General features: G+C 53.2%; 1 protein-coding gene across 1 annotated transcript; it reads right to left on the reverse strand.

Moving 5' to 3' along the window:
* Window positions 1–4,857: 4,857 nt before the first annotated feature.
* SLC6A1 (solute carrier family 6 member 1) lies at window positions 4,858–20,372 on the reverse strand. The gene is made up of 15 exons (XM_052664339.1): window positions 20,067–20,372; window positions 19,307–19,438; window positions 18,687–18,787; window positions 17,833–17,942; window positions 17,288–17,420; window positions 16,150–16,284; window positions 15,597–15,700; window positions 15,144–15,268; window positions 14,167–14,279; window positions 13,668–13,799; window positions 12,131–12,233; window positions 10,285–10,385; window positions 9,274–9,441; window positions 6,780–7,026; window positions 4,858–5,752 (listed from the first exon to the last, which is right to left on the reverse strand). The coding sequence occupies exons 1-14, from the start codon at window positions 20,302–20,304 to the stop codon at window positions 6,922–6,924; spliced, it is 1,800 nt and encodes a 599-aa protein (XP_052520299.1). The 5' UTR covers window positions 20,305–20,372; the 3' UTR covers window positions 4,858–5,752; window positions 6,780–6,921.
* Window positions 20,373–25,431: the final 5,059 nt, after the last annotated feature.

Raw genomic sequence — 25,431 nt, forward strand, 5'->3', positions numbered from 1 at the left:
AAACCCTGACACACCCTGAATCCTGCCACCCTGCTGCTACCCACAGAAACGGGGCCCCTGGAGCCTGACTGTACAGAAACCATAGAGAAACTATCCCAAACTTTACGACTGACTGCTCTGCTATCCTTGCTGTCCATGGGACTTCCACACAGGATAAATCTCAGCCTTAGAGTGGTTTCACACCTTACCGAGAGATATTGGAAACCTTGACTGTTAAAGCTAGCATCATGAGTTAATTGGATTGATGCTTTTTTTTTTTTTCCTGATTGAGATATAATTCACATACCATAAAATTTACTCATTTAAACTATACAATTAATTTTGGGTATGCTTATATGGTAAGTATGTAACCCCAAATCTAAGAAGTCAGCCTCTCCCAAACCCCAAAGAGTAATGGTTCATAGATGGGAGCAGTTTTAAGAGAGAGGGGAAAGGTGAAAAGGTGAGTGGGGTATGCAGTGACCGTCCAGACCGAAGTTACAGAAGCAAGAAGCCTACCCCAGGGATTTTGCTCAAAAGGCCACACTGACAGTCCTCACCTGAGCCTCAGAAGCTTGGGGAAGGGAAGGCCTTAAATCTTTACAGATTCCCAGTATGTATATACCATCCTGTACACACACACACGCACACACACACACGGCTATTTGTAAGGGAAGTGGGATGCTTAGTGCAGGGTATAAACAGTAAAACCTTGCTTACGCCTATTGAAGCTCTGAGAACTAGTACAGCTTTCAAAAATCAAGTGGCAGCGAGCCATTGCGGGAGTCTCCAACAAGGAGATGCAGAATTAATAAAACGAAACAGCAAGGTGGACCCAACTGCCAAAGGGAGGCCCTCGAGCCAGAAACCTGGCAACCACCCCCCACACCTCAAAGGCCAGACCCACCCAATCACTCCCCAGTGACACAAAGGAAGAATTAGACAAAGCCCCAAATGGGGCTTCAACAGAGATCCGGGGGTGTCTAGTTGGTGAACATGGGCAATACTTCTTTCCCCAAACTGCAGCTCGTCAAGCCATGAAGGAGGGTCAGCAAGGACCTCACTGTGTGAGGGAAATCCCCTATAACTGGTTTGCTGTCTGGGTGTGTGCTAAGTCGCTCCGTCGTGTCCAACTCCTTGCGACCCCATGGGCTGCAGCCTGCCAGGCTCTGTGTATGGGATTTTCCAGGCAAGGATACTGGAGTGGGTTGCCTCCAGTAAGTACATACTTACATGGTTAAGTATGTAGCCCCAAATCTAAGAAGTCAGCCTCTCCCAAACCCCAAAGAGTAATAGTTCACAGATGGGAGCAGTTTTAGGAGAGAGGGGAAAAGGCGAAAAGGCCGAACTTTTCGTCCCACTGGAACGAACCCGCTGGAGTGGGTTCGTCCTCCAGGGGATCTTCCTGACCCAGAGATGGAACCTAAGTCTCCTGCATTGTGGGCGGATTCTTTACCACTGCTCCACAGGGGCTGAATTGATTAGTTGAGGATGTGGTAACTTTCGGCATGAAAAGTAACAACCTTAACACAAAACCCACCAGAGGCCCACAGATAAGGCCCATTCAGACCTGAGGGACTTATCCTAGGGATAAGTCCATCTAAAATCCTGGCAAACCAGTGGCTGCCAAGTCCAGCTCACCCCTAAGGGAACAGGCCCTACCAGGCGACCCTAACCATCCTTTCGACTGGAAGTCACAGGGACCCCTCCACACGTGCCTCGCACTCAAGGGAAGAGAACCCCAAGCCCTCACCTCTGCAGGGACAACCTGGGGCAGGGACCCCTTGACTGTCTGTGGGAACCTCTCTCTTACCTGAAGCTTCTCTTCCGTAAAACCACCATCAAATCATGACCGGGGAGATTCAGCCGCAGCAGGGCCTGGACGCCAGGGCCCTCTCGCCCTGACCCACAGGCCAAGGACCCAGAGACCCGTGTTCGCAGCAAACAGTTGACAGGTGAGCACTATTCTCTTGTTACTATTTGGGCCTTTTGGAGCTTTACACTGTCTCGTGTTCTTTGTCTCCAAAAGGTTAGACAAACGGGGGTGGCTCAGGGATGGGAACAATCAGGGTCTAGGCCTGGGGGCAACCAGATATGCATAAAGGCAGCCGGGGAGCATTCCGCCCCTCCAGGGGGCTCTGACGACACCCCACACCCACAAGCAGCAGTCACAGAAGGCGGTCTAGCGCCCCTCGACAGTGAGGGGCAGGATATGGAGCAGGGGTGTGTCACCAGCAAAGCCCGTTAACAACTCCCAGGAAATGAAAGTAGAATCTGGGTAAGAAAATCAAGTCTAACCTTTCTATTTTCCTGTGCGTGCAGTCTAGCTTCATTGGCTCAGAGGATGCCGCACGCAGAGGCTCTGTACCGTGTGGCTTCACACCCGGGGCTCTGCACTCTTTAGAACCAAGTTCCTGCTTCAAATGCCACGGGGCCAACACCTCAGTTGGCTTTGCCGGCCGTGTGCAGGAGCGAGCCAAGATCACTATAAGGCAAGCCCGCCTATGACCTGTCTGCACAAGCAAGCGTGCGCTCTAGAGCTAGTTCACACCTCTCCATTCTTTGCTGGAAGGAATAAGCTTTCTCCTGCTTCTGAACCAAACTTGTCCTTGTTTTATCAACTTGAACAGCACCAGGCAGGAGAACCCTTTTAGGGAACTCAAGCGAAATGGTCAGGTCGGTACCACTACCTTATAGGTTTGCGGTTACTAATGAGAGAGGTTAGGCACGTGTGCATGCTACATTGCTTCAGTCGTGTCCGACCCCGTGTGGCCCTATGCACTGTAGCCCACCAGGCTCCTCTGTCCATGGGATTCTCCAGGCAAGAATGCTGGAGTGGGGTGCCATGCCCTCCTCCAGGGGATCAAACTCACATCTATTATGTCTCCTGCATCAGCAGGCAGGTTCTTTACCTCTAGCACCACCTGGGAAGCCCCAGGGGTTAAGCAGCGTTTAGTTATTAATAACTAGGGTGTATCATGAAATGCTGAATTTCAAGAATCAGAAACTAAAAGCAAACTCTTTTGAGCACTGGCCTGTGATAAGTTTTGTGCCAGTCCTAGCTGCCCAAAGACCCATGAGACACAGCCACTCCCTTCCAGCCGCAGTGGGAGAGCCTGAGTGAGCAGAAAGGGGCTGACTTCGCTCGGCAGCTCTGACAGCAAGGAGGGACCCCTGAAACACACACACACACACATGCATGTGTGAGCCTGTTAGCAACCAAGGAGGTGACTTCTGGGCTGAGACTTGAAGGAGGGGCTTTCCAGAAGAAAAGGGACAGTTACAGGGGTAGGAGTGTGAGAGTGAGGAGTGGTCCTGGTACAAACGAAAGCCTGTGTGCATCTCTCCACCCCTCAGCCCTGCAGGAACTCCCATCCCCACAGCCGCATACAGCTCTCAAATGAAGGTGACACCCAGGTCTTCCTCGATTGTTTAAATAGCTTCACTTAGAAGCTGCAAAACTAGTATTTGTGTACAACCTTCCCCTAGACTTCTCAGGTGGTCTTTCTCCACGTGTGCCTGTTTCCTCATCTCCTTCCCACTCGACACACACACAACACACACATGCACATACCACATATGTGTGAGTTATTCTTTTTCCTCAATCATTGGAGAATCAATTGTAGACAAGGTATTCCTTCACTCCTGAGTATTTCAGCATGTTTCCTAACAGCAAGGATATTCTTGTATGTATCCACAAAGCAAATCAAAATCAGGAAATTCACATTGACACAATATTATCATCTAACCTTATTCAAATTTTTAGATTATGAAAATTTCACCTAGTGTCCCACTAACGCCCTTTGTAACAAAAGAATAAAAGTTTTTTTCGCTCTGGCCCAGTGTCTAACTGGGGAGGAGGCATTGCATTCAATAGTCATGTTTCCTTAATCTGAAAAATTCCTCCGTTTTGCCTTTTATGACCTTGACGTTTTTGAAGAAGATAGGCCAGTTGGCTTATAAAACGTCCCTGAATTTGGGTTCTTGGGTTCTTCTACACAGTGTGGCTGGCAGCCAACTTTCTCCATGAGAAAGGCTGAGCATTAACGTGTATTGGGCCCACTCCTATGTCTTCTCATCAGTGACTATCCTCTGATCTCCCAACTCGCCTGGATCCTTACTCCCTTATTTCTCCCACAACTGTAAAAGGCTTGTTCTATAATAAATCCCTTACCCCGTACCACTCAGAACGTTTCTGCTTCCCACACGAACCCTGATGGACAGACAGACTTGAATGTGACAACAGACGAAAGCTGGTGAATCTGGGTGATTGTTGAGTCATCTGAAAACTTCTCTGTAGAATTCAAATTTTCAATACGATGTTAAAATTAAATATTTTGAGGAATGAGTCACAAGAGAATGAGTGCTGCTAAGTGTGCCCCTTTTATGCTAGCTTTAGACCTTGATTTAGTTGACTGCCTAATAGTTTTACAACAGTGAAACCACCTCCCTTATGTGGCTCAGAAGCATTCCAAGACTCTGGGGGCAGTCCAGCTCCATGTCCCTCGATTTTGAGCCCAAATCTCTCTCTGTTGGGGAAAAACATTTTAATGTTTTGTGTGTGTGTCTATCTTTGCCCTGATGAAAGAGGTTATTGTGCCCCCACCCCCAAGAATTGAAGGTCTAACATTGTATATCATAGAACCTTTATTATTTTTCCTCTATATTCTTAGAAACGTACATAACGCCCGTGCTCTAGTTATAACACCATTTATAGACATTTAAAATGCATCTTCATTTATAAATATTTTACATTTGGTCCATAGAACAGATCATTTTACTAAATACTGTAATTTTTTTTTAAAACAGGCTCTGTATATAGTTTGAATATGTATATATTACATATATTTTTTTAATATAGAGATAGATTTACTTGGTGTTCTGAGAATAAACCCTTATTGCAAAAAAAAAAAAAGCATATATGATAATACAATATCTTTCCCTCCCCAGGGCAAATACTAAAAAAAGTTACACATATTCACAGTTCTCACAGTAATTGTACGACACGTAATATTGTGCTATATATGTAGGTTTGGATGGAAATCAGTTAAGGGATTTCTTGCCAAACATCTCACTTAGATTTGCTTACAAACATTATTAAATACGCTGCATTTGTCTTTGAAAGACTTGTTCTTAGTTTCAGAATGAAGAGCAAAGAGAAAGTTAGAAGTCTTCCTGCCCTTATTTTAAAGGAATTCACGCCAAGGCTGAGGGGGCGGGACCATGAGACACAGAGAAGGGTTCCTTTTGTTCTAAACCCTATAATTTAACGACACATATGCATGTGGATCCTGGAGTCACCAGTTGGCATTTGGGATGCCTTAGTGATGAGACTATTTTACAGATGACTTCAGGAAAAGCTTGTGGATTTCCTACACAACATCAGATGAGACCCTAGGTACCACACGCGAGGATGAATGTACGTATGTGTGCGTTTCTATGCATACACAAACATTTTTTCTACAAGAATGTGCTTAATATTCTGAGGGTAATACCTTATTGCAAGAACTGGTATGCTGGTCACTTCTGGATGAGGATGACAGATTTAAAAAAACCCACAGTCACAGTTATTTACCATAGTTATTAAGGATTAGTTGTAAAACACAGCTCGTGAGTTTAACTAGCTAAGGAGTACAGGGCACAACGTACGACTTGCTACATGGGGACCCATGTTCCCCGCAAAGGAGAAACTGCTGAGTTGCTGGAGCTTGCAAGAAACTCTTCACTGGATCTGCCACCATCGCCACCACCATCACCACCGTGGAGCCCAGTTCTGGAAATGCACACACACCACCTCCCGATGAAGCAGTTTTAATCTCGGAAGCACTTGGGGAGGGGGTCTGGATTAACACCAGCCCATGGGCTGGTGGGTTTTAGTGGCAGCGAGGAGATGCCCACTGGGGAATTTCAGAGGAGGGGAGAGGGCAGCAGGCGTGACTGGGGTGGCTGTAAGGGGTGAGACGGTTCAAGAAGGAGACAGTTCAAACCACTCGATCCACTTTGCAGTCAAGCACAGGGCCTCAACTTCACTTCCCATGGACGGTTCTGTGCCCTGCAAAGCAGGCTGGCCTAAGAAAAGGGCTCCTGGTTAGGGAACTGCCCCGGCGGGATCAGAGCCCCTCCACCGCCAATGGTGGTTAAAAAATCAATTGTGCTTTGCAGCAGTTTTCCGAGGAGCAGGGGCTTTGTCTGGAAGGACTGCGGCTGGACCAGGCGCCCTCAGAATGGCCTGGCGAGGAGTGTGGAGTGGGGTGGGTTGGGAGGTGGGGTGAGCGGGGAAGTAGGGAAACAGTGCAGAGATGCCCGTTCAGTTGGGTGGAAGGGAAACAGGTTACCGGATCGACTGCTTGAGAAAGCAGCTCTGGGAATGCTGACGGACCTGCGGGGGTGGGCGGGGGTGTCAAGCTGCCTCGGGAAGGAGAAAAACAACACGAAAGCGCTGGCTCCCTGCTCTTAGTAAAGGTGAGCTCTCCCTGGAAATGCCCATTATACAGAAAATACCCTTTTCACGCGCGCAGAGCAGCATTCCCGGCAGAACCCAACTCCTGCCAAGCCGGAGATAACAGTCATGGGTTTCGGCAGTAAGAGAACAGTCGGAAATTAAAACTAAAAGCCAGGAGCGCACGGTCTCGCCGCCTCTCCCTGGCCGGCGGGGTAGTAAAAAAGATCTATTACAGCGGCCCGTGTAGCCGATGCTGACGGGGGAGGGGGGAGGCTGGGTTATAAAGGTCACCAGCCCGCGAGCATCTACTCCTCCCACGGCGGGAGCCCCCCACTCCCGGGGGTGTGACTGTCCCCACCTCCCTCTCTTTGCCTGGCGATGGTGTCTGGACTCTCCACTCGAGGTAGGTTGAGATAGACGGTATCTTCAGACTTCAAGTGGTGGTCACGTGCAGCCGGGGTGGGGAGTGAGAGCGTGGGTGGGCGAGCCGCCCCGCACCCCTAGATGTAGGCCTCCTTGCTGGCTGAGCCGCTGGCCTGGGACTGCTCCGGACCGTTCTCCGGGCGCACAATGTCTTCACTTGGCTGGATCATAACCTGGATCCGCTGTGGGCGGCAGAGGGATTCGCTAGGATGGCGGGAGGCTGGCTTCTCATTGGCCCACCCACTTTCCAGGTCCCCCCCCCCCTCCCCCCGCCTGCTGGCCTGCAAAGCCGGGGCTCCCAGCCCCTCCTGCTCCTCTGCTGAGGCTCTTGGGGCCACGCCCACCTCTTTTCACGTGGGCCATTGTAGCAACTCCCCCACCGCCGACCCCCTCTACTTCCGTTCTTACCCCTCACCCTTTTCATTCTATTCTTGACACCGCAGCCGGATGGATTAGTGAAAAGAGAAGTCAGATCAGGTCCCTCGGGACCCAACAGTGGCCCCCATTTCACCAAAGTCCTACCCATCCCTTCACTGCAGACCTCACTGTTCTCCTTCACCCCCTCGCTTCCTCCACTCTAGCCAGGCAAGCCTCCTCACACGCACGGAGCAAGGGCCCCTGCTGTCCCCGCTGACTGGTACATCCTTCCTTTCAGTGACACAGCTCGACCTCTGTCTCCTGAGGTCTCAGCTCACTGTTATCTCCCCAGCGAGCCCTTGCCCAGCACCCCCTAAACCCCCTTTCTCCATACTGCTTAGCCCAATCAAGCATGACTTTATTTAATTGTGGATCTTTCTCGCTGAGAAAGTATCGCCCATGGTGGTGGTGGTTTAGTTCCTAAGTTGTGTCTGACTCTTTGAAACGGCATGGACTTGCAAAGCCAGGCTCCTCCGTCCAGGGGGATTCTCCAGGCAAGAATACTGGAGTGGGTAGCCATGTCCTCCTCCAGGGGATCTTCCTGACCCAGGGATTGGACCATGTCTCCTGCTGAGCCACCAGGGACGCCAGTGAAGATGGGACTTGGGCTCAGGGCTGAGTCCCCGGCACTGACAGTGGTGTCTGGCACATAGCAACTGTTCAGTGTGTGTCTGCTGATGGGGTGACCCGCTTCCACCTTCTCTGCACGCCCTGCCCCCATCCGACCCCATCAGCATCTGTCCTCAGACGAGCCTTCCTGTTTCCCACCACGGGGCCTTTGTACAGGCTGTGATCTCTGCCACTCTGAGACCTGACTACCTTTTGAGACTTAGTAGAGAATCGTGGGGAAAAAAAGCCTTGGACGTGGACTTGGAAGAAAAGGCCACAAGGGCCCTAATCTGCTAATACCTGACTGCAAGGGGTGGAGAAGAGGCTTCCTGCCACGTCTTCCCTGTGCTGCAGAACTGCAGCGTCTCTTGCTGGCTCTGAGTGGGTCTGGCAGGTACTTCTTGGTGGGAAGTCAGGCTAAGAAGTGCGGATCCAGGTCCTCCCCAGCTGTGGCCCTGCATCCGTCTTCAGTGAATCCCCCAGCCCACACTTACTCCATCAATGTCTCAGCCCCTGGACCTCCAGCATAGCCTTGTTCACTCAAGGATTCAATATAATTTAACAAAGAGCTGCTATGGACCCAGCATGTGCTAGGGGGCCCCTGCTGGGGATAGCATGCCTTTCATGAGGTCTAGAGTTAAGCTCTTAGCACATCTGATTCCACCCTTCACCTGCTCCTCAACGGCTCCGCACAACCCTCAGGATAAAGTCCAAAGTTCTTGTCCTGGTTTTCCAAGCCCTTCATGATCTGGGCCAACCTTGTTACATTCCCAGCCTCATCTCTCACCTCCTCCCTGCATGCTGCCTCCCCACTCTGCCTGCCAGCCTCACTGATCAGTTTATACCCCTGGGCCTTTGCACATGCTTCCTACCCTCTTCCAGGGACATTCTCTCTGCTCCTAGTGTTTATCTATCTATTCTTTTCAGATTTGTTCTTATAGGTTATTACAAACTATTGAGCAGTGTGCCCTGTGCTCTCCAGCAGGTCCTTCTTGCCTGCTTTATGTATATCACTGTATGTATGCTAACCCCAGCTTCCTAATGTATTCCTCCCTTATCTCCTTTCCCTTTGGTAACTGTAAGTTTGTTTTCTCTGTAGATCCGTTTCTGTTTTGTAAAGAAGCTCGTTTGTATCTTTCCTTCCTGCTTCTACTTTTAAGTGTGGTTTGTCCTTAGGTCTTCTCTTTGTTGTCCCCTCTTTCAGAAAGCCTCTCCAATCCTCCTCAATGCGGGCAGGGCTAACCCGCCTCCCTGGTTCACCCCAGTCGTGACCTCTGACACTCTACTGTCATTGGCTATCGACCTGTCCTCTCCCCAGCTAGACTGCGCTCACAAGGGCAGGGGTGGTGCTCAGCACAGAAGAGAAGGGGCCCAGCGACAGGAAGGGCAAGGAACGGGCTTACCTGCTTCAGGGAGCCCTTTAAGGTGAGGAACATGTAGGCCATGTATCCGGGGATGAGAACCATGGAAGATAGAGCCATGAGCCAGCCCACGCCCTGGCCCCACTTGGGGAAGACGTAGCTCCCCATGGTGAGAGGGGTCATCTGCACGGCGCTGAAAATGAACACGCCCTGGGGCGGGGGCGAGAGGGAGGGGCCGGCGGTCACCCAGACTGGACTGCCAAGGCCCTTCCTCAGGCCCTGTAGATGGCAGGGCCACTGCGCTCCACCCTGCCCTGGAGCTGACAAGGGCCCAGCATCTTGGGAATCCCGCATCCAGGGCCACTGCTAGGATATAAGGTAACTTTGTGTAGAACAGAAGAAGCCACCATCTCTGAGAGGACCAATAATAAAAGGTGCCTTCTCTGTGACAGCCAATAGAAAAGGGCCTCCCTTCTGGGAGAGCCAATAAGAAAAACGTGCCCTCTCTGGAAGAACCAATAGAAAAAGGCGGTTCCTCCGGGAGGACCAATTGCAAAAAGCATCCCTTCGTCCAGGTAACTAGAACAGGGGTGGGAGGTCGCCCACAGCCTGCCATTGGCTGCCTGCCCTTGTGCCGGACACAATATATACAGCGGCCCAAGCCCACTGCAAAGACCTGGGTGGTCCCTCCCAGGCCGGTTCCTGCCTTAGTTCCCCCTTGCAGGAGGGAATGAGGGACGCTGAGAATGCGGGGCCTCCCCACGTGGATGGTTTGGCTTCAGAATCAGGCCAACACGGTTTGAGGTCAGCACCTGCCCACTGGGTGAGGCTGGCTGGTGAGCCCCGGCCCCCCACAGCAGTGAAGTGAGGCAAAGACAGCTACTGTGCTGAGGTTTGTGAAGACTCCAGGGAACAGAGGAAATGCTCAGCACAGATGGGAGAGAGCAGTATTCCTAGGGAATAGAGGTCTGGGGGTCTTCCACCTGCCTTTGGCTCCGGAAGTTTCTCTCTGGCCCCGAGTCACCCCAGGGTCCGGTCTGGCCCTGCCCTTACCGCCACAATGATGGGGGTGAAGAAGGACCAACAGAGCTTCCACCAGATGCAGGGCCTGGAGCCGACCATCTCTTGGATGTTGTCATAGAACCGGTTGACGCCTGTGACGGTTGGGATGAGAGCAGGAGGGATGAGAGAGCAGTGGGCTCGAGGCCCTGACCTGCTGCTTCCTCACACCGCAGCCACGGCCAAGTCACCTAACCTCTCTGAGCCTCAGTTTCCTCGTCGGTAACACAGGGCGAATGCTCCAGGGTAGGGAGTCCTTGTTAGCTAAGTGCTCAATAACCAAAGCCCCCCCACCCCCACCCCCACCACCCCCAGCAAGTGGGGCAGTCACCTGAAGGTGAGACCATCTACCACCAAGAGGATGTACCTACAGGAAGCAGCCCCACCAGCCTCAGGTCCCTCCCACTCAACATCTCTCCCAGCAAGGCCTCAGAAGTTTTGCTGGGCAAAGGAGGTTTTCCCTGCTGATCTATTGCATGAGCGGCTGCGGATAAGACTGCATGGAAGAACTGCCAGTCGTGCAGAAAGAACCCGCAGAGGTCCTGAAGTTCACGAGAGTTCACACTGGGCGCTGCTCAGACTAAAAGCAAGGTCATTGAGAATGAGGACCTGGGAGGGTCAGACCAGGTGGAGAGCAAGAAGGGAGAATGATGAGGAGGGTGAGGGGGCAGGGCTACAGGGACCCCAAGGGACCCTGGAGAACACTTCTTCCAAAACCACCAGCTTGCTGTGAAAACCAAAGTGCCCAAGAGGACAGCTTTTTCACTATCAGGCAGTTGAGTCCAGAAACTCAGGCCACAGAATCGACAAACACAAATCACCATGTCCTTCATTCTTTGTTCTATGATTATTGCCGTTGTTCAGTCGTTAAGTCACGTCTGACTCTTTGCATCCCCATAGATTGTACCACGCCAGGCTCCTCTGTCCTTCACTATCTCCCGGAGTTTGCTCAAATTGACATCCATTGAGTCGGTGATGCTAACCATCTAATACTCTTCTAATACCCTCTTCTCCTCCTGCCCTCGATCTTTCCCAACATCAAGGTCTTTTCCAATGAGTAGTTGGCTCTTCGTATCAGGTGGCCAAGGTATTGGAGCTTCAACTTCAGTGTCAGTCCTTTCAATGAATACTCAGGGTTGATTTCCTTTAGGACTGACTGGTTTGATCTCTTTGCAGTCCAAGGGACTCTCAAGAGTCTTCTCTGGTACTGCAGGTTGAAAAGCAACTTGAAAGGTGCTCACCCTTCTTTATGGTCTAGCTGTCTTAACTGTACATGACTACTGTTCTAAAACACTGCATGCTTTTAATTATAGTTTAGCTTTTAAAAAATAATTTAACTTTAGAACTTTTTTTCTAGTTTTGCTTTTCTTTTTCTAGATACAATTTCAAATAATCTTTGATCCCCAAATTTATGAGGAAATGTTGGCTCCCACTTTAAAGGAGTTTAACTCAAGAGTTCAGTTCAGTTCAGTTCAGTCGCTCAGTCAAGTCCAACTCTCCCGGAGTTTACCCAAACTCATGTCCATCGAGTCGGTGATGCCATCCAACCATCTCATCCTCTGTTGTCCCCTTCTCCTTCTGCCTTCAATCTTTCCCAGCATCAGGGTCTTTTCCAATGAGTCAGCTCTTCGCATCAGGTTGCCAAACTATTGGAGTTTCAGCTAGGGTATCTTCTAAACATGGGACGTCCTATGCTAACTTCATTGAATTGCTGTGAGGACCAAATAAATTAATGCATGGAAAAGGCCTGGTGTTGAAACTGTATTTGCAGAATGAGGAGTGGAGGAAGGATGACTGGATGGATGAAGGAATGAATGGCGGAGGAGGGGCTGGTGCTTACCGTAAAACCAGGAAATGGAGACACATTCAAAGAACACGAGGAACAGCAGGCTCATGCCGCTGGCAGAGTAGTAATCGAAGAGTTTGAAGACATAAATGCCCCCCTGCAAGAGGAGAAGAGTGCAGAATGGTCCACTTACCCTGGGGTCCAGTGCACCCAATTCAGCGTCAACACAGGCTGTGCAGGTTGGGGTTGGGCTGCCCTGCAGCAAGAAGGCCTGACAGTAGATTAGAGGAAGGCCAGGGGGCCTTGCGGCCCTGCAAGGATGTGGGCGTGGACTCTGGGGACCAGGAATAAAATGTCTGAGTGGCGGATGCAAACACCCCATTTCTGGGAAGGCTGGAGGGCAGAAAGAGGAGCTGGTCACCCGAGCTGCATGTTCACAGTGTCAAACAAGTCATGTCTCCCTCCATAAGCTCTTCCCTAACTTAAATAAGACCGTAATGTAACACATAAAAAGATAGATAAAATAAAATCCAAAACGTATTTGGAACGTCCTGCCCAATCCGGCTCTGCACGCACGACCTACCCCCCGACTCCGTCACCTCCACACTGGCCTTCCTCCTGTCCCCCACACTCGCCGAGTCCATTCCCAGCCTGGGACCTCTGCACCTGCTGTGGAGGTCTCTCCCCTGGCGAGGCCTCTCCCCTGGCTGGCTCTCCCGCACCAGTGAGTTTCCGCTCCGCCCTCTCCCCCTGACGACTCCGTCCCGGGCGGCGGCCCTCCCGCCCCACTGCTCATTCTCCGTCCACTCTCGCGTCTCGTTCGGCCACGTTAACTGCAGAATCTGCAGGGTCACGCCAGACCCACAGCAGCTGGTGAGCAACCTGGGGCCGAATGGCATCTGGATCCAGGGATGGCTTTTGCGGCCCATAAATCAGACCCACAGGGCTGGGCTCACAGCTTCAGGCTCATTTGTATTTATCATGTAGTTCCTCAGTTGTGTGTCTCTCTTCCAACTAGACTGGGAAGCTCTTTCTTTAAAAAAGCAGTTTTATTTATGTGTTTGGCTGTGCTAGGTCTTAGTTTAACTGAGGCACGTGGGGCCCTCAGTTGTCACACTCAGGGTCTAGTTCCCTGACCAGGGATGGAACCCTGGGCCCCTGCACTGGGAGCCCAGAGTCCTAGCCAGCGGCCCACCAGGGAAGTGCCTTGGAAGCCTGTGACGCAGAGAGGCCTGCTCACTCTCTCAAAGGTGGAAATGAAAGGAAGGGAGAGCATCAGCCTCCAAGGCCCAGCTCCAACCTGACTCCTCGGGTTACCTCTGTGAGTCTTTCAGGCTCAGCCCCGCATTTCCTCCTCCAGGAAGCAGTCGCTGGGGCCCCACGTCAGGTTGGGGAGGCTGTGTTCTCATTTCCCCCTCAGCGTCTGCATCTCCCACCAGCCTGGGAGCCCCTTGAAGGCAGGAACCCTGTCTGAGTCATGGCTTGGGGCCTGGCACAGAGACGGTGCTCAGCAGACACACGAGAGGGGGGCACAGCAGGCCTGCCGGGGGCTCCAGGTAGCAGCAGCGGCAGAGACGTGCCACGCGCCCACCTGGGTGATGTTGGACAGGCCGATCAGGTAGGAGACGAGGCAGACGGCGGCGATGAACAGCTCCCGGCGGTTGCGGAGCAGCCTGGGGTACTCGTCCACCAGTGCGGTGATGAAGCCCTCCACTGTGCAGAACTGCGGGGGGGTGGAGGTCAGCCACCCGGGCAGCTCCAGCCCCCACCCCCCAACCCCAACCCCAACCGAAGCCTGACCCTTGGGCCCGGCAGGGCCAGGAGAGCCTGGGATCCAGGCCTGACTCTCCCGCCACCTCCCTCCGTGACCTCAGAAGAGGGCCTTCCCTCTGGGCATCAGTTTCCCCATCTGGAAACTGGGCAAGGTGGCTGACCTGTCCCTAACATCTCACATGCCGGAATATTCTAGGGGGTCTGAAACTTGTGGCCATGTTCCCAGGGACCTAAGACAGTGGGCTGCTCTTCTGGCTTGTTCCTGGACCCGGGAGGCTGGGAGGGGCTCCTCGAGGTGCCAGGGGTGGCATCCTCACCTGGCTGTCAATGCCCAGCATCAGCAGCATGGAGAAGAAGAGGATGGCCCAGAGGGGGGAGATGGGCAACTGGGTGACGGCCTCCGGGTACGCCAGGAATGCCAGGCCGGGGCCTATGCAGGGAGAGGCAGAGGGGGAGAAAACACGAGGCCCTGAGCACCCGCGGCCACCCCAGCACACTTGCCGCCTAAGCTCCAGCTCACCTCACGTTCAGAGTCATCTTTTCAGAGAGTGTTGTCAGCCTCCCTTTCCAGACAAAGAAACAGTGTGGGAAGGGGCTGGGAGGGAGGCAGGGGGTTACCGGGTTGGGTTCGGAGGCAGGGGGACCGGTGAGATGAGATGAGCGACGGCAGGGGCCTGGCCAGTGGTGTGGGGAGTTCCAGGTGCAGAGAGGGGGTCAGCTGCGGAGACACTCAGGAGGCAGAGTGGGCAGCTCCTGGTTTTGGCTGGTTTGTGAGGGAAGATGAGGGAAGCACCAGGATGCTGCTGGGGTCTGGCCTGAGCACTGGACACTAGAACCCTTTGCTGTGATGGGAAGACAGGGTATAAGGCTCAAGGAGTTTAGAGGAACTTGTGTCTGAGTGTGTGGCGGTGGGACAGGGTGGGGCAACTATTCAGGAGATCAGGGAGAACCTTGGAACAAGGAGATTGTAACCTCCCTGGGTCTGGGTCTGGAAAGGGGGCAGTTAGGAAGCTCCCTCCATGGGCAGGGGAGATGAGGACCTCAGTGAATACTGCTCTTTCCACACGACCTGCCCAGCGCTCCACAAAGGGAATGGACAAGTCACAGTGCCTCTCTGAGCCTCTGCTGTGTACCCAGGGGGTTCCTGTCCTTGCCCTGCAGCATGGAGGGCGGCGGGGTAGGGACACTCGATGCCAGTGAGCCCGGGGGGCGGCCGTGGTGGTGACGGCGAGGAAGACGGCAAAGCCTGTGCAGTTATTCCCTCCCTGCAACCCTCGCCGGTGCAGGTGCTGACCTGAGGCTGCCACGTCAGCAATGGACCTCTTGGTGACGTGGGCCATGAAGCCCACGATGGAGAAGATCACGAATCCCGCGAACATGCTGGTACAGGAGTTGATGCAGCAAACGATGATGGAGTCCCTGCAGAGAGGGAGGGGCGGGGTCAGGAAGGGTGGGGCTGGTGGAGGGGGACCCAGTGGGCAGTGGTTGTGGAGTGACCAGGGGGACGAGGGTAGCTGGGAACAGAGCTACTGGTGTGCCCGCCCCCAACCACCAGGGCAGGGGCAGAACTAGGAGGAGGGGCCAGAAGGTGCTAGCTCAGAGATGGGTGGAGGGCCAGGGGAGGGGCGTGGCCATGGAGGGGGTGCAGCTGTGGATGGGGGCGCGGCTGTGGATGGGGGCGTGGCCGGGGAGCAGAGGGTGTGGCCACGGGTGGGCGTGGCGTGGAGGGCGTGGCCATGGGATTCACCTGTAGACGTTGTTGTGGAAAGAGTTGTAGCTCCCGAGAGCTATCAGGGATCCCAGGCCCAGTCCGTAGGAGAAGAAGATCTGGGTGGCTGCATCCAGCCACACCTGCAGGCAGAATGATTTAAAAAATAGTCAAAATTAGAATCACAGCCAGAGCACCCCAAGACCTTTTACACTAATCGCCTCTACCCGGTAGCACCCGAGTTTACAAAAGACAGTCGGAGACATGCGATGTTGCTGTTCAGCCGCTAAGTCACGTCCGACTCTTTGCGACCCCGTGGACTACAGCACGCCAGGCTCCTCTGTCCTCCACTATCCCCCAGAGTTGGCTCAAATTCACGTCCATTGAGTCGGTGATGCTATCTAACCATCTCAGCCGCTGCCGCCCCCTTCTCCTGTTGCCTTCAGTCTTTCCCAGCATCAGGGTCTTTTCCTGGAGACGTGCGATAACTTACCCTAAAGCTGGTATGGGGACTTGGGACTCAGGTGTGTGCTCTTAACTCAGAGCAGGCCCTCCAGGAAGGCCAGGAGGTGAGGCCAGGAGAATTGCTCACCTCGGAGTCCGACAGCTTGCGGAAGTTGGGCGTGATGTAAAAAAGGATGCCCTCCTTGGCTCCGGGCAGCGTCACTCCACGGAAGAACAGGATGATCAGCATGATGTAGGGATAGGTGGCGGAGAAGTAGACCACCTGGGAGGAAAGGGGGTGAAGGGTCACACCCCTCCAGCACACCGACTCTCCCCCTCCCCACTTTACCTACATCCATACCTGCTGTGGCTCTGGGCTTGGTTCCGGTTCATCTTCCTCCAGGAAGCCTTCCTGGATTCCTAACCTGCTCTGAATGGCCACCTTTCTGAAGCCCCTCCTTGGTATCCGAATCAAATAGGTCGGCACCCATGTCTTCCCTTTCCCTACCCCTCCAGTTTTTAAATTTTCATTTAAAGTATTCAAGTAATACATGTTTGACGAGGAAATTTTAAAATTACACATGAACACACACACACAATTAAAGTTCCTTTCAACAGTCCATAGAATACAAGTTACATGAGGGACAGGACTTGTTGTGTTCACATCTCTGCTTTCCCACTGCCTAGAATGTCCATGGTGTCTAGTAGACACTCGATAAGTGCCCAACAAATACATAAGTGCATCAATGTTAATATTTTAATGTCTTCTTTTGAGGCTTCGCATATATGATTCCATTTTCCTACAAATGAGGCTCAATTCTATGCCTGCCTTTTCAATTAACATGTTTAAAGTTTAAAAACACACAGTACAAACCACTTTGTTTCTTGTCCTGTTTACTGAATGCTTTTCGATTGTCTCCTAACACTGTGATTTCTAATTATACAAAACAGTCCCTCAGGAGGTCCCATCAGCCGACGGTCCAGGAGCCACATCTACCCTCTGTTTTGCGATGGCTCTGCCCAGCCCAGGGGAATCTCGAGAGACCCTGGCACTGTGCTAAGACCATGACACGCTCCTGTCTCCTTGAATCCTGACAACTTCCCAGAAGGTAGGTAATGTTGTTACTCCCCTTCTACAGGAGAGGAAACCGAGGCAGCACAGAGCCACGAAGGGACCTGCTTAACTCAGAGCTGGGTGAGGTTCCCTGGAGCTGACTCGTCACCCAATGCAGAGAGCCCCTCTGAAAACCCATCTCCCGCAGGGCCCTACTGTGCAGACCCCTTACCTTTCCAGTCCAGCCAACACCCTTCCAGATGCAGAAATACACCAGGATCCAGGCAATGGCCAGGGTGATGGCCAGGGGCCAGCGGATCTGACCTGGCTTATCCAGCCCGTCTGTCATCTGATGCATGTTGCGCCTGGTGGAACACAGGAGGGAAGACAAAGTCACGTGGGGCTGGCGGGGGCTGGAGTGACCTGGGGGTGCCCAGGGCGTGGACACGGGTGATAGCTTTCTCTGTGATGCTGCTGACAACTCTGATCACTGGGCTCCACAAGCTGGGCAGAGACTGCATGCCAGTTAAACTAATGGGGACAAAGTGCTGTGTGCTCAAGGGTCTTGCCAGCAGCTTCATTCAGCCACTAGGGTGTCTGCAGTGGCTTTCCAGCAAGACCCCATCCCCTCTTCTGCTGTCCCCACTCCAGCCCCAGGAAGCCTTCTAATGTCTGATCATGTCACCTTCCTGCTTGCAGTGAATAGCTCGGTTGTTCTCAGTGTTGTTTTTCCCGAGTGACACCCCCCACAACCTCGTGGACAGCCCCTGCACTCACTCCCAGAACTCCACCACGGCGCTGGTCATGTTGGTGGTGTTGATGGCGCTGTAGTTGGAGAAGCAGCGGTCTGTGTTCCAGGAGTTGCCACACTGCTTCCACGGCAGCGTCTGCAAAGACACGGCCGCACAGGCAAGCCCCATGAGCCCCAGGAGCTGACAGCAGCGGCCCCAGGACATCCCGCGCACCACCATGGTCGCCGAGCCTCCTCACACCAGCACGCCACCTCCCCTTCCCAGAAGCTGCCGGGCGCTGGTCATGCTGTGCACCCCAATTTAGAGATCAGAGGGGCAGCAATCTGCTCAAGATCACACGGCTCCTCAGCATCAGAGCTTTACACTTTTGAAAACCAGCTCTCCAAGCTATCCCATGAGGTCTTCCATGTCCACCCTGGGGCTACCTCCCAGACACATGACCCTGGGTAAGTGACCTCGCCCATCTGAGGCCTGCACATGGAAGTTAACAGCAAACACCTGCCATGCTTGTTCTTTGCTGGGTACAGTTCTAAATACTTTACACGTATGTGTTCCTTAAGCCTCGTACAACCATATGAGGTAGGTTTCACTTTAAGGCCCATTTTGTAAACAAGGGCACTGTGGCTCAGAGAGGTTCAGTCTCTTTCCTGAAGCTGCACAGCTGGTATACCCTAGGGGTCAGGATTTGAACCCAGGCTGTCCGGGCCCCTATAAGATGGGCTACCGATGCTATGACTTTTGGAGAGACAAGGGCAGCTGGAGACAAACCATGCCCCGCACCCAGAGGAATGGCCCTGTTGGCAGAATGGTGGTAAGGGGATGGGGGGCCGGGCTGGGTGTGGTTTCTTCAGGGTGGGGGCAGGCCAAGGGGCCACTGACCGTGGTGAAGGAGCTGTACAGGTAGTAGATGGCCCAGGAGATGATGACGATGTAGTAGACGTTCAGCCAGAAGGACAGCACCGCCGCGGCCAGGCCCACACCTGGGAGCAGACGCGCCAGCGCGACACTCAGTGAGGCGTGGACAGGGACTGTCCCGGCTCCTGCCACTGTTGTCCCTTCCTCGACATCTCCAATCTCACGAGACCCCGGAGCGAGGCAGGGACCCGGCTGAGGTCACACCCACGTGGCGGGTGAGGGAGCCGGGACTTGCCACTGGGGCCCAGCCCAGGCTGGAGGCAGGTGAGGGGAGAGGGGCCGAGGTCAGCCAGGCAAGCACAACCCTCCACGCGTCCACCCGAGTGTCCGTCAGGCACCGAGCGAGGAAGCAAACGAAGTCGTACCCAGCCCCTGCTGGGGCAACGAGCTCGTAGGACGGGGCGGGCGGACGTGGGCTGGGGCCGCTGGCTTGGGGCTTCCCCTGACCATCATCGCCGGCGGTCACCTGCCTCCAGCAAAGGCTCCTCTCATCCAGATGTGACCCGACAGCTCCCTCTGTCTGGGGCCCGGACGTGGGGAACAGGAACATGACCACACCCTGCAGCCCCACTGTGCACACTTACCCTTGAACATGGGGGCCAGCTTCCACACCCCCAGGCCCCCAATGGACGTGTACTGGCCCAGGGAGCACTCCAACAGGAAGAGGGGGACCCCCGCGAAGATGAGCGTCAGGAAATAGGGGATCAGGAAGGCCCCTGCGGGGTTGAGAAGAGAGGTGCTCATGGCCTCAGAGCTTCAAGAAACCCGGTCGGTCAGAGGGAGCATCGTGGAGTTGGGGGTGCTGGTGTCCTGGGGTCCCTGCCACGATTGCCTTATATTCGGCCACCAAAGCAGCTCCCAAAGCCAGAGTAAGGCCTGAGGACATCCTGTGCTCAAAACCAAGGCCCTGCACTTTGCAGGTGATCTACAGGTGAACTCTTTGGTATCATTGACAGAGGACTACTGCCCTTTGGAATTCTTAGCGAAAAGATAAGAAACAGGAAGTGGGGCCTGGCACTTCCTTTGGAGTCTTGGTTGTTTAGTCACTCAGTTATGTCCAGCTCTTTGTGACCCCATGGACTGTAGCCCCCCCACTGCCAGGCTCCTCTGTCCATGGGATTCTCCAGGCAGGAATGCTGGAGTGGGGTGCCATTTCCTCCTCCAGGGGATCTTCCCGACCCCGGGATCGAATCTATGTCTGCTGCATCGGCAGGTGGATTCTTTACCACTAGCGCCACCTGGGAAGCCCTCGGAGTCTTTAGGGGACCCATTTCCCCCAGGCCACGCCCTAAAACGCCTCCTCGGGGTTTGCCCCCACCAGGAGGTTGCCAGGCCAGCACCTACCACCACCATTTTTCCCGCAGAGATACGGGAACCTCCAGACGTTGCCCAGGCCGATGGCGTAGCCCACGCAGGACATGAGGAAGTCGAAGCGGCCCTTCCACGTGTCCCGGTCCGGAAGGTCTGCCGCCTTTTTCTGCACCTTGACCACCAGGGTTTTGGGCTTGTCATTGGCCACAGGGACCTCGCTGACCTCCGTGGAGATCTGCCCGTCGGCCAGCTTGCTGCCGTTGGTCGCCATGTCTCGGAGTTTGGACGCAGGGGTCCTGGCAGACGGACGTGCAATGTCAGCCCCGGTCCACGCGGACAGCAGTTTTGCGGCTCAAGGTCACCCTAGGAGAGCAGAGAGTTGGAGCGATAGGCACTGAAGGTATCAAGATCCTAGAGCGTCCCCAATGTAACAGGAGGAAATCACACACAAGCCAGGGGTTGTAGAGGGCTCTCCCCTCTTCCTTCCTCCAGCTCCTGCTCCAGGAGGAAGGTGCCTTTTGTTCCCAAGGTCAGCGAGTGAGGGTATGGCCTGATGTTTCCTGGGCCCGCAGCAATGCTGGCCATCTGCAGCACGTGCCCTCTGCCATGTATGTGCTCTGCTCAGAGAATACTGTCCATGCTACGTTGCTTCAGTTGTGTCCCACTCTTTGTGACCCCCATGGACTGTAGCTCACCAGGCTCCTCTGTCCATGAGGATTCTCCAGGCAAGAATACTGGAGTGGCTTGCCATTCGCTTCTCCAGGGGATCTTCCCGACCCAGGGATCGAACCTGCATCTCTCACGTCTCCTACATCAGCAGGTGGGTTCTTTACCACTAGCACCACCTGTGAAGCCAGCTCGGAGAGTAGCCCAATGCAACCAAAATTCCAAACTACCCTTGATTGCTCTGGCCTCAGTTTCCCCACCTATAAAATGGAGGGGGGGTAATCTTCTCTGCCTTATAGAATTATGGCTAAAAGGAACTTTTAATGGCTGTGAAGGTGCTTTTCACCCAGATGGTTCAGGAAGGAGCTCCGCTGATGACGGCTTGCACTCGGGCTGTTGACGTTACCTGATGGTTTTCTGTGTGGGGTCAGCTCCGCAGCAGTTCCCCCTGCAATCGCGGGGTGGGAGCCTGCAAAGGGGATACACAGGGTGGTGAGCTGGCAGACAGGCTGCGGGCAGCCCTGGGTCCAGGCGGCGGGGGTGCAGGCAGCCTGCCAGCATCTGAGCTGTGGACGGGCACCATGGAGCCACCCGGCCGGGTGACCGCAGTGGGTACATGCAACCAGGTGCTGGTCCCCTGGGTGCTGGGAACATGCAGGAGCGGGCTTGCTGCCGCTGGGACCACGGCGGGGGGTGGGCACAAAGGCGAGGCGAGGAAGACGTTCCATAATTTTATCACAAGGAAAAGAGAAACCCACAGAGGGCCCCCAGCTCCTCAGGGTCCCTCAGGGAACTAAACGAAGTGGCTATTTTTCTGTGTCCTCCGTCCACACATGTAGAGATGTCATCACAGGTCACATTAAAAACGTGGCAGAGCGAGAAGTAGGTTTCAAGACAGTTCGTTTAGTGTGACCCTATGTTTGCCAACCCCCAAAACTGTTCATTATAGAAAAAACTAAAATACCAGAAGGATATACCCTAAGATATTCACATTGTGTAGTTTCTGAGCTCTGGTTTCTTCTTCGTGCCTTCCTGGGTTTCTATAACGTTCCACGTTTGAAAAAATAAAACACCAGAATAAACTTATGGAACCCTCAGAGCAGGAGCACACAGGCGCTGGTCAGTGGGCTCCCGGGTGCAGGAGCAGGGCCAAAGCAACGTGCCGTGTGGGCCTGGCCCATCCCAGCGGCCCCCCTCAGCTCGGCCCCACCCACGAGGGCCCCCTCCCGCCCTCACATGCGGCCCCCGGTTACCAAACACCAGTGTCTCTTCCCAGAGTTCACGGAGCGCCAGACCACCTTCCGGGAAGCCACACTTGACCGCCAGCCCTGCTTCTCGTTCTCAAGGCCAGTTTCCGGTGCCTGTCTAAGACCCCGGCCTGAGCAGAGCAATGTTGCAGGGAGCTTTAGTCTCAGGCCGGGGTGACTGCCACCTAAACATCAGGACTGGCCAGAGGCAGCTGATTCTGGGGTCTACCAGCAAGTCCAGGGGACAGAGAAGCCTTAGGCAAGTGGGGAGAGGCTGAAGCCGACCCTCTTTGGGGGAGGAAGCATCGACCATTAACTGTTAAAAGACAACGATGCCCTTAACTGTCTGCACAATTTGACCTTGTGGGTACCAGCCTCCATATTTGTTCAAAAACGATCCAACCACTTTGCACCAGGGCTAGTCACCTGATCCTACCAGTCAATCAAGGCTCCCTCCCTGGCAATTGGAGGAAAAAGGCAGTCTCCCCCTCCACTTGGGAACTCTGAGGCAGCTATCTTTGCCCACCTTGTCTTCGGAGCAGCAGAGAGAGATGGTTTGCTGAGCTGGGAGGAAATCAGAGATCAAAAGACAAATCGAATCTTCAAGGCATTCTATTCTGCAGTTCCAGGCATCCTTAAAATGGGCTACATTCCTGCTCTTAGAGTTTATAAAGCATCCCCATGGTTGTAATGGGGCTTCCCTGGTGGCTCAGATGGTAAAGAATCTGCCTGTAATACAGGAGACCCAGGTTCAATCCCTGGGTCGAGAAGAAGGGAATGGCAACCCACTGCAGTATTCTTGCCTGGAGAATCCCATGGATGGAAGAGTCTGGTGGGCTGTAGTCCATGGGGGTGGCAGAGAGTCAGACAGGAGGCTGAGCAACTAATACTTTAATGGTTGTAAAATAAATCCCCCGCTTCTGCTTACCTTGGCTCCTGGGTTCCTGCTCTAATCCTGAAATTTCTGCACATACCCTCTGTGTCCCATGGGAACACCAGCTTCAGGTCTCCACTCTGGGTTTACTTGTTGGTTATCAGAGACTCAACTCCAACCAACTCCAAAATCTACCAGGCTTTGGAAACTGATGCACGCACGGGGCCACAGGATCGTCTGACTCCATCTGGGGAGACAGACGGACAGACGGCAGGACGTGTTGAACAGAGTGGATGGGTGTGTACATGCTTTGAGAGAACCATTCAGAGCTGGGGGAGGGATGCTCTGGTTCACCAGGAGGTTTAGTCCGTCATCGTCTTCTCTATGAGTATATTGAAGACCTCATGCCAAGCCTGGAAGGATCAAAGATAGCAGCTGCTCCAAAGACCTGCTCTGGAAGACGTCCATGAACTTCCAGAACTGGGGAGAGTACTGAGATTCAGCCCAATGTCTGTAACTTCCCTGTGAGAAGCCACATCACCAAATGTGGAGTCTTCCGGGATCAAGCACGTAATAAAGCCAGGAATTAATACAACTGATGCTTTCTTCTTCTTTTTTTGCAGAGTCACACTGAGAAGGCCCTCCTTGCAAGGACCAGCCTGAGGCTAACTCAGACAGACCGTAGGGATCCCTCCAACACTTACCTTGGGCAAACTATGTCACCTCTTTGGTCCTCTTTGGTAAAACGAGGGGAAAATACTTCTCTCCCAGGGTTGTGGGGAAGATGAAATGAGACGTGCCTGCGAAGCATGGGAAAGTGCTCCGTGCTCACAGTGAGAGTAAAGGGAATCTCGGCCATTAGCATTGTGGTTGCTCCCATCCATGTACAGATCGTGACTCTTAATCTCGTGTTCTCTGCTTCCCAGAAGGCCACAAAGATGATGATCATGATATAACAATAATAGCAGTAATAAGAATAGCAGCTAACATTTATTGAGAGCTTATTATTCAGGCCCTGGAGCGACTTGAAGCATTTTCAGAAGCTGGATAGAAATCAAACTTTAGTTGCCGTGGGGAATACTAGTTAATAAAAATGTCAGGCCCTTTGCTTTGGGCTGTTTTTATACCAGCTCAGAGTGGTCTAGCTGATCACCTTGGGCCAATCAGAAGCCAGCAATTGTAGCTTTGAATGTTTGGTTAATTAAAAAAAAAAAATCTTATTCTGTAGTAAATAAAATCTGGTAAGAAAAAAAAGAATCCAGAACATCTTACAGATGGGAGGAAAACAATAAAAGGTCCCCATTGGTGAATAAAGGACTCCCAGGTGGCCCAGTGGTAGGTAAAGGATCAGCCTGCAATGCAGGAGATATGGGTTTAATCCCTGGGTTGGGAAGATCCCCTGGAGAAGGGAGTGGCAACTCATTCCAGTATTCTTGCCTTAGGAAATCCCATGGACAGAGAAGCCTGGCGGGCTACAGTCCACGGGGTCGCGGAACAACTTAGCACACACACATTCATGAGAAAGCCTGGGACCCTGTGCTAATAACCCAGAGCTGTTCCAGGAAACCACCTCATCATTCATACCCTGCTGCTCGGAGAACTTTAATCCCTGACCCAGCTGGTTCACCCGTCACCTCCCCGTCGCAAAGAACAGTACGCAGAAAGCACAGGCACGTGCCTGTTTACGGCAAGGGAACCCGTGTTTCGACAAAATGAACGCTCTCTGAAGCAGGGGCAACCTTTCCACCGCTGTGACCTCATCTTTCCTGAAAGGAGTGCCCGTGCTCTGCAGCTCCAGGGATTCTGGAGGATGGCTCCGCAGGTCTCTTCCCTCCTCCTCTTTTATCTGCTGGCGGAGGCGGTGGAAGGACAGGCCTCACCATCTCTGGATCTGAGGCATGTTGCCAAGACGTGTGTCTCCCAGTTCTTCCTCACCAGGTGGCAATGTTCTGCTGACCAAGAATCCAGCTACGTATCCCTCCAGCTCTGTCATTAACTGAACCCCAGCAAGGCAGCATTCAAAAGGGTACAGTTAATAACGTGAGGCCACAAGCAATGCGTCCTCTGTATTCATCACCTACTCTGCACGCCTTCATCCGTTCATTCAAGCATTTACTGAGCACGTGCCAAGAACTGGTGGTGGGACAGTTGTTGCAAGCGTTTTGCGTTCTGAGCTACCCATGGCCACCAGAGTTTGAATCAGTGAACTGACAGGTACCAGAAGATAGATTCTCTTGCTAACTATTTACTGAGGGCCTAATGTGTGCATGGAGCTGGGCTGGACACTCGGATGGTGAGAATTAATAAGACAAGATCCGTGACCTTCACAAGGTCACGGCGTCTAAAGAGAAACAGCTCTGCTACAGCTATTCCTAATACTCTGTGTCAGTGCAGCAAGAGTATGATGAAGCAGACAGGCCTAAAAGGAATGACTTAATTCAGCCAGTGAAGGCATCCCAGAGGAAGGGACATTTGAACTGGGCTTTGAAGGCTGTATATGTGGTCATTAGGCTCAAAAAGAGGGAAATGGTATCCACGGTAGAGGGAAATCCATAAACAAAGGCTGGGAGGTTTGAAGCTAGGAAGGTCAGTTTGTGAAGGGCCTCCAAAC

This window comes from Budorcas taxicolor, chromosome 1, assembly GCF_023091745.1.
Source record: "Budorcas taxicolor isolate Tak-1 chromosome 1, Takin1.1, whole genome shotgun sequence".
Taxonomy (NCBI): Eukaryota; Metazoa; Chordata; class Mammalia; order Artiodactyla; family Bovidae; genus Budorcas; species Budorcas taxicolor.

What these genes read in the sequence shown, in the direction of transcription:
- SLC6A1 (XM_052664339.1), bottom strand. Translation starts at nt 20,304, where the DNA reads ATGGCGACCAACGGCAGCAAGCTGGCCGACGGGCAGATCTCCACGGAG. An exon ending in CTGCGGGAAAAATGGTGGTG is followed by an intron (nt 19,439 to 20,066) that starts GTAGGTGCTGGC and finishes TCAACCCCGCAG; the next exon opens with GGGCCTTCCTGATCCCCTAT. An exon ending in TAAAGGGCTCCCTGAAGCAG is followed by an intron (nt 7,027 to 9,273) that starts GTAAGCCCGTTC and finishes TGCCGCCCACAG; the next exon opens with CGGATCCAGGTTATGATCCA.